The following is a 13,816-nucleotide window of genomic DNA, read 5'->3' as shown; positions in this document are numbered from 1 at the left end:
TTGAAGAAAACACGTGCAAGAGATGGGTCGACATTATATTTTCTCTACAATGCAATAGATGAGTCAGGATTCGAAAAAATAGCGAATGCTAAATCAACAAAGGAAGCTTGGGAGATATTAGAGGTTGCGTATAAAGGTGACAACCGCATTAGACAAGTCTGAATACAACCTCTCAAAGGAGAGTTTGAACAGTTGAAGATGGAGCCCAAAGAACATATAACCGAGTACATAACTCGGGTGGAGAAGGTGGCCAACCAACTCGGCAGGAATGGAGAACAAATGTCATCTAGCCGGGTTGTGGGAAAAATTTTGAGATCTCTTACAAAAGATTTCGAAAGTATTGTGTGCGCCATCGAAGAATCAAACGACTTGTCGGTTCTCACAATGGATGAACTTGTTGGGTCATTAGAAGCCCACGAAGAAAGGAGAAGGAGTTGGGATAATCAGGTTGAACCCGACAACCAAGCACTATAGGTACAGTTTGACTCGAATAAAAGTCAGATTACTCAGAACCGAGGTCCTGGTGGCAGATGGCGAGGAAGCCAAGGACGAGGTGTACGTGGTCGAGGTAATTTTGAGAATGATGAAGAGCAAATCGATTAGTAAAATTGGTGTGATCGAGGACAAGGGAAAGGCCGATGATATCTGTCAGGAGTTGAGTGTTTTAAGTGTGGCAAGTATGGTCACTATGCAAACGAGTGTAGATCAAGCAAGTGCTATAATTGTGGTAAGGTAGGCCATATTGTAAAATATTGCAAGACCGAGACAAAGGGGGAGACGAATCTCGTTACTGAAGATGTTGAAGAAGAATGTGGAATCCTGTTGATGGCAAAGAGCTCGGATGCAATGGACATGGAGAGCCAAATCCCAACAATGGATGAGTGATCTTAGTAAAGGATGCAACAATTGTAGAGAAGGAAAACCTGGAAAAAGAACTCAAACAAAAAGATGAAGAGATTCAACGGATAGGAAGGCTTCTAGATGAAGCTAATGAAATTATGAATAAACAGAGGATTGAGCTTAAGAAGATAAAGAAGGTGGATGTTGGAACATACTTGAAATGAGATTTCTACCAACTCGATATGATATATAGATACCAGGTCAAACAATCATATGTGTGAGAATGAGAACTCTTTTGATAAACTCATAAAGGTGGAGGTTAAATTTGTGTCCTTCAAAGATAATTCTAGTGGTCGTGAAACGACGTAGAACAATTCGGCGTATGGAGAACATAGCTACTGGTAACATCATCTGATCAAACTAGGATTTTCAAGTAGCAATGTTTGAGCAGTAGTCTCACGACCATTTTATACTTTGGGAGGGATAATTATTGCATGGCAGATGATGGGACTTGAGCTTCGTGTGAAATTTTGCATCTTGTTATTCATTTTTCAGTCAGCTATTTATTATTTTGTATGTTTATAAATACGTGATTTCATTTTTTTTTTCTTACGTCTATGAAAGTCAACAGTGGAGTGAGAATGTGGCACATGCTAAAAAAACCTTATCTTTGTTTATGGTAGTTGGTAAAGGGTGAAATTTCGATCGCTCAAGGCACGGGCAAATCTTGTATTTGCAACGGCTTGGAATTGTCAAGACAACTGTTTTATGAATATGTTAAAACAACAAACTAACATTAAATTATTAAAAGTTGTTAGTAACTAGAGTTAAACCATCGAGTTTGTAATAAATGCTACTGACTGATACGCAACGGATTAGATTGACTTGTAAAAGCAGGGATTCAAATGATTTATCATTGGGAAATTTAAAAATCAAATTGACATACCATAAACATTAGAGACTAAAATTATTGATGATTTCTAGTGTCAAACATAATGTATGAAGAAATTTTTATATTAACACATTTCCAGACCTTGTAAGTATTTTTTTTTTCTTTATATTTTCTGAAAGGAGAGAAATCTTGCCATTAAGAATAATAACTTATGTATTACATGAGCATCAGTGTGAAGGAAGATTAATAGTTGTGACATATGAAGCCTGGTCACTGCTACGTCTATAAGTTAGAAAACAGAGCTTTCATTTTTTAAAATGATTAATCTGGAAACACTAAAATAGCCAACAAATATTAAACAGCAAAATCAACACGGTTATCACAATATGAAGACTTGGAAGAAACATGCATCTCAGTACTACAATCTTGAAATGATTATAAATATTCTGCAAAACACTGATTCAACAATTTAGCAATCAACTTCATAATCAAAAGCATTGCAAGACAAATCCATATCTAATAAAAAGAGATGACGAAAATTTCATTATGCTACAATTATAAATCTCAGAATCCTGTGAGCAGAGAGTAGCGACCTGATCAGCTTCGTCTTCTACAGGAATGGAGGCAATATTATCCATCGACGAGGATACCTAGGGCTCCCATCCTTTCCATCAAATAACTGCACGTTCAACCAAAAACAAGATCAACAGTTGAATCCACATGTTTAACATGGCAGGAGAAGAAATATCAAGGAGTCTAAAAATCAAGTTAGCTAGCTACAAAGGAAAAAACACGGCCAAGTAATTTATTTCATACACTATGTGTATTTATCCTTTACAAGAAAACTTTGTGGTGAAATGTATACATTTTTCCTGTAGACCATATTGATGAACTGAATTGTAAAAGGTAAGGAAACATACCTTCTTCAAACGCCTGTGCTTGGCAAAAGCCCAGTTGGTCATGATGAAAGTAGCAACCACAAGGAAAATATAACCTGCCACAGTTTGCGTTGCGATGTTGAAGCCCAGCCACTGATAGATCTCGGTCGTGTAATTTGCACAGGTAACAATATTGAAGAGAAAACCTTTTGGGATTTGGTATCCACCTTCACCGCCAGGACTGCGGAGATTCTTCAGTATAATATGACAGTAGAAGTTTGAAATTTGACAAAGTATTCCAAACCCAAACCCAATCTTCATTTGAAGGTCGCTCACAGGAGTATACAGAGGGTGGTTCACGTAGTAAGCAATGTATGATCCAAAACTCCAGTAATAAGCACAGTTACGGAACACGTTGGAAAGGGGTGAGGTTGCATGGCTGAAGCGATGCACGAAAAACGTTTCCAGAATTCGTTTGGCATAATGGAAACACCAGTAGTACAAGGCGTATGTTTGCACAGAATGGATGACACGTTCACCTTGGTAACCAAAATATTGGTAAACAGGGAAATAGTAGAAGACTGGATAGAGAAGCAAAGGTCCCAAATACTCGCAGAAAAATAGTGTTCGATAAGAAACCTGAGGGCCCAAGTCCTTGAATACAACAGTTAAGGTTTCTGAGTTTCCACTAGTATAGTCTTTCAGACTCTTCTTGTAATTAAGCACAACAGGCCTTTCCTTTGATCCGGGTTGGACAGCAAGTGTCAAACGCTGCCTTGATGGCTGCTTCTTGGCTGTAAGTGAACATTCAAATCATGTTAATCCAATGGTAAGTAGAGACAGAGTTACAGTTACAGATAAGCATTTTTTTTTCTTCCAAGAGAGGCACTAAGATGGAAAAACAAAGCCATACAATAATAACAGGAGTTATATGCAGGGTTGAACTAGTGTTATCAACAACAATAATAATTCATTTGATTTCACATCCAATGAAACATGGGTTGTGTTTCATAAACTGAGGAACATCAGAATATTTCAAGTTCAACAACCTAGAATAGGTTTAACTAAGAAGTTACTGAAAAACACTTGCAGATCTGATAATCTAATAAAAGATACTAATGACCTGTTAGGTAAAACATCTCTGTAAAACTTCTTAGAGAGAGAACAAAATGAAATGAGTTTCTTCATAAGTTAAATTAACTTATAATTTATGCAGTCCACATACTTCATAAATGCAAAAGTATTCATACCAATTTCAATTTGCCTCAATTCATTAATACTTTTTAATACAAATTTACCTGATATGGCTAAGATACAGATGAAAACCTCAGAATACAGTTTTAAGTTTAAATAGACACAGATCTTATTATGTATTAGGCTTCTTCAGTGTGTAGTAAGAATGACAAACATCAATGCACATCTAAGGCTGTTATCAACTATCATCACATTATGCAATAAGTTAAATCCATCACCAGAACAACGGAAAGAACATCACAACACTACAACTATAGTAGCACCATCCCGACCTAAGCCCAGGCTAACTCGATTTTAGTCATTTTACATCTAAAATATTACCTTAAAAAAGTAATTTATACATAAAAACGGTAGTAAGAACAAGCTCCTCACTTACTTTGCTTATGAATTGCCTCCTGCAGATCTGCTACAGTAGCCTACACAAAAGATAAACCATAGTAGTAAATTATTACTCTTAAAAAATAAAGTCCCCGTTTGCCAATTGAAAATTTGGTCAAAATGGGGAAATTGTATAGACAAAAACCTAATTCCTCATAATCAATCCGCGATATCAGAACTACCATGACAGCGAAAAAGTAAACAAAATGAAAAAAACAAGAAATTTAGAGAGAAAGAGAGACATACAGAATCGCTGAGGTGAATACCACCTTTAACCACTTCTCTTCCACTACGAGAAACCACAGTGACCTTCATATTTGCGAATGGATAAAGGGTTTATATATGCAAGATCCAACAGTACTACGTGTCTGAAACCAAAAAACAAATGAAGATTCACATCAGCAGCCACAAACACAATGCAAAAAGTGTGATTTTGTTTCTTAGAAGCTATAACATTTACAACCACGTTAATATAGAAGAAACCCCCCATTTAATTTGCATCAATCATGACGGAATATCCGTCAAGTTCCAAGCTTTTTAGATTCTGTAATCGTTCGTAAAAAAGAAGCTAGCAAAAAACCCGAAATTTCACGAAGAAACTTGTGATTCGATTATCACAAAGAATGTGAGTCACCGTAAAATAAGGCAAAAATGAACAACAAGAGCTGGTTGCTAAGATTTGAATGACCCAATTGGAGGAAAATAAGAAAAGAGCAACGAGGAAGAAAAGGGAATCACCTGAATTGGAAAGAGATAGAGAAGGAGAAGGGATGTATGTGCTGACAGTTGTAGTCACTGACAAACACAAAGGAAATGTTAGCTTACAAAACTTGAATTTGAATATAATATATAATATATAGAAAAAGATTATAGATGGGAGATATGAATTAATGTGAAGTGTGGTGAGTAGCAGATGAAGGCATGCATATGCATATTCAAACATTAATGTGATGCAGTTGGGGTTGGACAGCTAACCATTTTAGCTCATAATCTAAAACTCACCACAAACTTGGTTTGTGTTCTTCAAATTGATACTGAAATTTTTTATTTTGAGAGATTGAAATATGAAAAAGTAAATTTGTATTTGTAAATAATTCTTTTTTCTTTTAAAAGAATTACTTTTTGTTTGAATGGTATAAAAAAGTGTAAATATTTATCAAATTCTTTGCATGAGTTAGTTTCATCCTCTTTTCTAAAGTTTCAAATGAAGAAACCTAAAATAGTTGTCAGTGGCACATTCCAATCATCTATCCCATTTTGTCAAAGTTTCACTTTATTATCTTTAATTTTCTTATAACATGAGAGATAATGTCTAGACAAATACGTGAAAAAGATAAATATCATATGGTTATTTAGATTAAAAAATGCTAGTTATTAAATTCTTAAATTAATATTTTTGTCATTAAAAATATAAAAGAAAAACAAAGTAGCAAGGACATATCTAGTTGGATGGTAGTGCATTTACTAACTAACTACTACCGACTTTCTGCTTACCTAAGACTTCATTATAGTTCTGCCTAACAAAATCAAATGATTATGTTCATTTTGTTTACCTATAAATCTCTTAATTAATGATATATGCAATTAAAAATAACTTTTATTATTCAATGTTATGGAGATTTAAGGAAATATTATATTCACTTTTGATTCTTAGTTTTATCCTTTTCTAGCATTAGTCTCAATTTTTTTAATTGCATACTTAATTTTTATATTTTAAAATTTAACCACAAGCTTTCTTAACAAAAAGAAGAAGATAAGAATATTAATATGACATCTTAGTGATGACATTATTACAATGTCATACATGTATATGATGTTACTAAAGGATCAAAATTATAGAATATAATCTAAACGACTAAAACTACACTATTATAGTATTATAGAAACTAAAACTGCTCACTTAATTTCGTCACAAAAATTAAAATAATGTCTATGAATAAAAAAATAATATAAAATAAAATATACGCCTATACACAATTCAAATAAAGCAAAACAAAAGAAAAATCATAAAAAAATCAAAAAAGAGAAGAAAACATAATTATCGAACATAATCAAAATTACACCATAGATTTCTTTCATTTTGTCCTTTTTTTAATTCTTATTTATTATTTGTGCACATTATTTTAATTTGATAATTTTTTAAAAATGAATTAAATGATAGGTAAGAGAAAATCTAAAATTATGCGATTTAGTTTTTAAGTTCCATGATTGTGAAATTTTGGTTATTACAAATATTACGTAATATTTTAATTATATAAAATATTACTATGGTGTATTTTTTATTTTCTTTAAAGACATCTTACACATCAACGTGTTAACATGTCATCAATTAAGTTGTGTTGCAGTTAGCAATTTTCACTGAGAATATTGATGGTAGATTAATGTTGAAGAACAATTGTGAAGTTTTAAAGATCTAAGTAAACAATAAAAAATTATGAACTTAAAATTATATAACCATATAGAAAGCAATACTGAATTTAACAATACTGAATTCAAATCTTCTATAGTACAAAATAATTGTCAGAAAAAAAATATTTTATACTTTAACATAATTCTATTTTAGATCAAACTTGTTGAAAATGGTAGTGTAAATCAAAGCCTACATAAAAGATTCATTGTCTTAAAGTTTTGTCTTAAAGTTTTAGATAAGAATGAGGGTTAATTTAGAGTTCAGCTCTCATTAATATTTGTGTTTCTCAGTTAACCTCCTTATTCAAATCTAATACGAAAGTGATTGTTTTATTATATGATTAACCGTGATCATGTTTATAATAAATTTTTATAACTTCAATATCTACATTCACATAAGTTCTCAGAAGTGGCATGATTAAATTCATCAACAACATGATTATGCATAAACAAAGTCTAATGAAGTTAAAATGACTGACATTAGATTTTTGTTCTTGCATATTAATTCTTTTTGTCTTCACATTTGAACTTGTACAAACATTAAATTCCTACCACCAATATCAAAGTCTTCAACCGGCCTTCATCTCTATCAGGTCAACTTTAACTTTTATAGAAGAAAATAACACTCAGGATTTTTCCATTTTTTTCCCCTAACACCAACCTGCAACTCAATCATGACTCCTTATTGGTATCAAAGATGAACAACAAAACCCTTCACATCTTGCTCATTCTTGACAAGACAAATGTGAAAAAATTGGCCTCAAGTTTGCCCTTATGTACTCATCAATCAGAACAGAAATTTGATATCTTTGAAAAGTGAAAAAGTCAATCTAATATTTCTCTGGACGTGATGTTATAGCCAGATTGGAGAGATACTAATCATATTGCAACTAAGAAGTGCAGATTTTGATTTTGAAACAAGGAAAAGGGGACAGTGAGTAAACAATTACAGTCTGGAACAAGAAAATAGGAACAAAGATTCAGAATTGTTAATGATATAAGCGAAGCAGCAGAATATACTACACAATAATTCATAACTCGTGCATGTCGTATCAGTGTTTTGTTGTGTTGTAAGTTAATATATGCTAAATTTATTCATATAACTAATCACCATTTTATATTAAAACGTTTAATATAAGTTAACTTAACATATTCACAGTGGCACTGTCAAAGTCTAATTATAAATTGCAGAGGAGTTTATGACAGATATGCTCACACAAGCAACTTTGTTAGTCAAATTCTAAATGAAGAAAATCACAGAGAGTTGGGTGATAGAATGGTCCTGACAAGATCATCCATTGCTCTTACCGAAGAACCTTTTTCTTCCCTTTTCTCTGTTATGGCCTTTCTCATATGAGATGCAATCTCCTTTGCCTTCTCCTTCATCTTCTTTCCTTTCCCTTCTTTCTCCATAACTATCTCTATCACCTTCTTCACTTCTTCACCACAAATGGTACTTTCCACAGTTCTAGTGAGCTCCACAGCCACACCCATTTCCTCCACCAACATCTTCACATTGTATGTTTGCTCTGCAGCCAGTGGCCACCCAATCAATGGCACCCCATTGCTAAGACTCTCCAACACAGAGTTCCATCCACAATGACTCAGAAACACTCCTGTTGATTTGTGTGACAGAATCTCCAACTGGGGTGCCCATTTCCGCACCAACAACCCTTTCTTGCTGTCTCTCATTCTCTCCTCGAACCCTTTTGGCAACCATTCTTCCTTGAACTCTCCATCAATGTCAAAACCAACAGGTGGCCTCACAACCCAAATAAACGATCTCCCACTCTTTTCCAACCCTTCGGCCAACGCCATCATTTGGGAGGCACTGATCGTGTTCTGAGACCCAAAAGAAACGTAGACAACAGAATTCTCATTCTTCAAATCCATCCACTCCATGCATGCTTCAAGAGTCACGCCAGATTCCTTTCCTGTGCGATGCTTTGAACCCTCGAGTGCAGAAGATGGAAGGATAGGCCCCACAGCCCAAACAGGAAGTTGAAGGTAGTCCCTCAGAAGCTGCAACCCCAGAGGCTCTAATTCCTCAACAGTGTTGCAAACCCATCCATCAGACTTCATAGAAAGCGCAATCTGTGGAAGGAAACACTGTGACCAGTCATCGTTGCCATCAGCTTCTCTTAGAAATCCATGCAATTGAGTGCGGTGGAAGCGGTGGTTTGGAGGGAACCCCGGAACCCAGAACTCATCAGAGTGTGTTTTCCTGTGAGGGAGGTTGGCCCAGATAGAGAAGTAGGCCAAAGTTCCATATGCACCGGAAGAGGAGAGACATATATTCCTAATGCCTAAGCTTTTTGCAACATTGTTAACCCAACCCAAGAGAGAGTCAGATATTGTGCATAGTGGAAGATGACCCTCTTCTTCTGCGATCTGCGATATCAGAGAGCGAAGAGGAGCTTCAAGGGCGTGTGTGGAACGAAAAAGTTTGATTATTTGAGTGGGAGTTAAGTTCTCGGTGGTCTCTGTGTTGGGTGGCAAACCATGTTGGGTAGAGTTGTATGGCAACTCAGAAAGACGGATTTGATAAGGAGAAGAAGAAAGTGCAGATCGAAGGTGTTGAATGTTGAGAGGGGTGGTGGCTATGGTGATGGTGAAGATCGTCGTTGACTGTAGGATTTTTCTTGCTAGTGCGAGTAATGGGATGATGTGGCCTTGTGCCATTAAGGGTACCATCACGATGTGCCCATTTTTCTTGGTTGTCTCTGCCATTAGAAGTAGCTCAAACCAATGTTCTTGACTTCTTCTGATACACAGAATGTATTGATAAACTAGATGAAATATACTATAAATAAATAAAGACAAATTAAAATATATAAATAAGATTAATTTAGAGTATATAACTAAATTATGAAATTAGATTAGATTCAAGATACACTAAACAAAAGATTTACTTTTAACCATTTTATTATCATTTTCTAAATTTTATAGGGATAAAATAGTAATATCAGAAGTTTAACCTTATCATGTGAAGATGGAATAAAGTATACTTTAACAAGATCAGACACACCCACCATCTCCGGTCTTTATCTAACATGGCTTTTCCAAATTACAAAAAATTACTATAATTTTATGATGCCAATGTATTGTTATTAAAACATAAATATCTTTTAAGTCTTAAATTTATATTTAAAATTAAAATTATTTATGTAATTTGATTTTAAATTTTAAAATAAATAGATATATTTTTTAATTTAAGTGTTTAAGTTTTTTATTTATGTCAAACGAGATTTTAAACTTATATTTAAATAATTATACTGTTTAATACGTTATTACTCAAATGCTAAGAATCATGTTAAATAAGTAAACAAAAATAATGCAATTCAATTACAAATATTATATTTATTTATTTTTAAATTTTATTAAAATTTATAATAAAAAACGAATTTTAATTCTGATTCAAAATTTACAAAAGTATTTAATTCTTACTTCTACTTATATTTCATTTTATATATATTTTTTCAAAAACACTCCTATATTTATGTTGAAATGTATTGAAAAATCAACATTTATGCTACTTTAGGAAATGAGTTATATATAATTAAATTAGTTCTTTGTCTCATTGTTAAAATAATTTAAATAGTTTTTTTTTGTTTTAATTAAGTTTTATCTTTTTTTAAAAAAAATTGATTCAATTTAAGTTATTTATGCCATGACTATATCAACCGCATGTCATATGTCCCATAATTTTTGTTTATATTTTGTTTGTCTACATGATAAATGTATGTCATGTCATATGTCCCATAATTTTTGTTTATATTTTGTTTGTCTACATGATAAATGTATGTCATGTCATATGATACCGTTAATACGGTTAATATGATATTATAATAATACTTTCAGCATTATTATTTTATATTTAATTTTTAGTTTTTATATTTATTTTCTAAGTTAGTTTAATTTTAAATTTTTAAAATGAAATAATATTTTTTTTTCAAATTAAAATTAATTTTTCAGTGTAATAAATGTTATATTAATATTTTTATTAGATATTTTTAGTTTTAAATTAATTCTAATATATTATTAGTTTCTGTTTTGGTTTATGGGTTGAGTGTATGTTTTTTTGTCTGAATAATTCTATGCTCCTAAGCTTTGATAGTCAAATAGTTTATAAATTTTCTTGAAGTGGATATTGTGATTTTGATCAATAACTTTGTAATAAAATGACTTGTGAAAAGTAAGTAAACTATATTATTAATGTGAAACATATATTTATAGACTTTATAATGAACTTCCAATTAAGTTTGATTGATTAATTATCAGTTAATAATTTTTATTATTTTTATTAATTATTGATTAATAATTTTTATTATTCTTATTAATTTTATTGTTTAGATTAATAATCAATTAATTGTTATTCGTTAATTATTTTATTGTTGGATGGTTGACCATCTAATCCTTAAGTGACCGAACAGTCATACAATACAATTTAATACTTATAAAAATAATTTTACTTTATAATGAAATTATAAATTATAATATATAATAAATTAAGATATAATAATTCATAATTAAAACTTATATCATAATCATTTATATCATAATTCAGAAAATAAAAATAGATACCTTATAATTATAATTAATTATAATCAATTATAATTAAAACTTAAATCATAAATAATTATATTTTAATTTATCCATTTTTTCCACTTTATAATCAATTATAACATAGACATGTAATTCGAATTTCATCATTTATCTCATATTGTGCATTCTTTGCAGGATTTTAACATGTTATCGATTATAAATGTTTGTAATCATTTATCAAAAGATAAAAAGAAACCTATGAAAAGTATTGGACTTTACTTTTTTTCATTGTGACGGTACTACCCTCTACACGACTTCTTCAAGTCGTCAACTTCTCCATGTCGTCAACTTCTCCATGTGCATAATTAAAAAAAAAAAGTTGCCTGGATCGATAATATCCAGATTATTTTCGTCCAGTAAAAAAAAACCGTACATGTTGTCTTCTTCAAGCGTGAGATCCCGTGACACTCATAGGCTGGTTTTATATCTTTCTGTCACAACACAATCTGCAAAAGCTCTGCATCTTCTTCTTTATAAGCTCTGCAATCCTTTTTCTATCACCAACAACAATTTTTTTGTTTTCACCTTCAGCTCGCTCCAATGGCAGAAGAAGCAAACAACAAGAAGAAACACATCGTGATGGTACCAATCATGGCACAAGGACATATCATTCCATTCCTCGCACTAGCAAGACAGATCCAACGCACAGCAGCAACAACCTTCACCATCACCATAGCTTCCACCCCTCTCAACATTCACCACCTAAAATCTGCACTTTCTTCTACCTCTCCTGATCAAATTCGTCTAGCTGAATTACCCTTCAACTCTGCGCAACACGGTTTGCCACCAAACAGAGAGAATACCGATAAGCTAAATTTCAGTCAACTGGTAAAGTTCTGTCATGCAACACTCTCGCTTGAGGCTCCTCTTCGCTCCTTGATATCACGCATAACAGAAGCAGAAGGTCACCCTCCACTTTGCATCATATCTGACGTGTTCCTTGGCTGGGTTAACACAGTTGCTAATAGTCTAGGTATTAGGAACATCACCTTCACCACTTGTGGTGCTTATGGAACTTTGGCCTACATCTCTATCTGGTCTAACCTGCCCCACAAGAAAACACACTCTGATGAGTTCTGGGTTCCGGGGTTCCCTCAGAACTACCGATTCTACCGCACTCAATTGCATAGATATCTAACAGAAGCTGATGGCACTGATGACATGTCAAGATTCGTAATTCCACAGATTACACATGCTATGAAGTCTGAAGGGTGGATTTGCAACACGGCTGAGGAAGTAGAGCCTCTGGGGTTGAAGCTTCTGAGAAAGTATATTCAACTTCCTGTTTGGGCTGTGGGGCCTATCCTTCCATCTTCTGCACTCGAGGGTTCAAAACATCGTACAGGAAAGGAATCTGGCCTGACTCTTGAAGCATGCATGGAGTGGCTGGATTTGAAAGATGGGAATTCTGTTGTCTACGTTTCTTTTGGGTCGCAGAACACGATCAGTGCCTCCCAAATGATGGCGTTGGCGGAAGGGTTGGAAAAGAGTGGGAGATCGTTTATTTGGGTTGTGAGGCCACCTGTTGGTTTTGACATTGATGGAGAGTTCAAGGATGAATGGTTGCCGAAAGGGTTCGAGGAGAGAATGAGAGACACCAAGAAAGGGCTGTTGGTGCGGAAATGGGCACCCCAGTTGGAGATTCTGTCACACAAATCAACAGGAGTGTTTCTGAGTCATTGTGGGTGGAACTCTGTGTTGGAGAGTCTTAGCAATGGGGTGCCAATGATTGGGTGGCCACTGGCTGCTGAACAAACATACAATGTGAAGATGTTGGTGGAGGAAATGGGTGTGGCTGTGGAGCTCACTAGAACTGTGGAAAGTACCATTTGTGGTGAAGAAGTGAAGAAGGTGATAGAGATAGTTATGGAGAAAGAAAGGAAAGGAAAGGAGATGAAGGAGAAGGCAAAGGAGATTGCATCTCATATTAGAAAGGCCATAACAGAGAAAGGGGAAGAAAAAGGTTCTTCGGTAAGAGCAATGGAAGATCTTGTTAGGACCATTCTATCACCCAACTCTCTGATTTTCTTCATTTTGAATTTGAATAATAAAGTTGCTTGTGTGAGCATGTTTGTCATAAACTCTTCAGCAATTTGTACCATTATTTTTTAAGCCCAACAAGAAGCAAAACCCAGCAAAATTGTCCCATTCTTGAACGCAATGCATGAAACATAAGATATGATAGAGTATCCGATATAATTTTGGTTTTTCTCAGTAATTTGTCACGAAACTTTGTAACGAAACTCGTGATTATAATGGACCTTAAGATGAGTATGTAAATTTAGCTTATAAAATAAGGAAAGGTATGTATGTTTTGTTTTAAAGAACATTAAGTTTTGTTTTTACCAAATTTATAAAAACTAAAATTTTTATTTGTTACTCCTTTCATTGGTTGGTAGACGTATTGGAAAGATTGTTTTATTGGGTTTCTCGAGTGCTACGTGGACTGGACATATAAACATAGGAGAGACTATAGAGAGATATAAATTTAACTAGTCTTGAATCCTGAGTCAATTGATATGTAAGAGACTTGGGTCAATTCATATATAAGAGACTTGAG

At 33.5% G+C, this 13,816-nt stretch overlaps 3 protein-coding genes across 4 annotated transcripts; 1 reads left to right on the top strand and 2 right to left on the bottom strand.

Annotated features, from left to right (window-relative positions):
* Positions 1-2,126: 2,126 nt before the first annotated feature.
* LOC108337072 (very-long-chain enoyl-CoA reductase) lies at positions 2,127-5,139 on the bottom strand. Of its 2 annotated transcripts, none has more exons than XM_017573514.2 (5): positions 4,981-5,139; positions 4,489-4,610; positions 4,241-4,280; positions 2,653-3,404; positions 2,127-2,411 (listed from the first exon to the last, which is right to left on the bottom strand). In XM_017573514.2, exons 2-5 carry the CDS (start codon positions 4,555-4,557, stop codon positions 2,343-2,345), a joined length of 930 nt encoding a protein of 309 aa, XP_017429003.1. In that variant the 5' UTR covers positions 4,558-4,610; positions 4,981-5,139; the 3' UTR covers positions 2,127-2,342. The 2 variants fall into 2 exon arrangements, with proteins under 2 accessions (XP_017429003.1, XP_017429005.1); XM_017573516.2 differs by lacking the exon at positions 4,981-5,139 and adding an exon at positions 4,877-4,900.
* A 2,766-nt stretch (positions 5,140-7,905) lies between these two features.
* Positions 7,906-9,381, bottom strand: LOC108336541 (UDP-glycosyltransferase 92A1). Its single transcript, XM_017573019.1, has one exon. It carries the CDS (start codon positions 9,379-9,381, stop codon positions 7,906-7,908), a length of 1,476 nt encoding a protein of 491 aa, XP_017428508.1.
* A 2,208-nt stretch (positions 9,382-11,589) lies between these two features.
* On the top strand, positions 11,590-13,515 carry LOC108337669 (UDP-glycosyltransferase 92A1). Its single transcript, XM_017574240.2, has one exon. The coding sequence runs from the start codon at positions 11,797-11,799 to the stop codon at positions 13,366-13,368; it is 1,572 nt and encodes a 523-aa protein (XP_017429729.1). The 5' UTR covers positions 11,590-11,796; the 3' UTR covers positions 13,369-13,515.
* Positions 13,516-13,816: the final 301 nt, after the last annotated feature.

The sequence above is a fragment of the Vigna angularis genome, chromosome 7, assembly GCF_016808095.1.
Source record: "Vigna angularis cultivar LongXiaoDou No.4 chromosome 7, ASM1680809v1, whole genome shotgun sequence".
Lineage (NCBI taxonomy): Eukaryota > Viridiplantae > Streptophyta > Magnoliopsida > Fabales > Fabaceae > Vigna > Vigna angularis.
The sequence above is the reverse complement of the archived record's forward strand: the minus strand, read 5'-3'. Positions and strand labels throughout refer to the sequence as shown.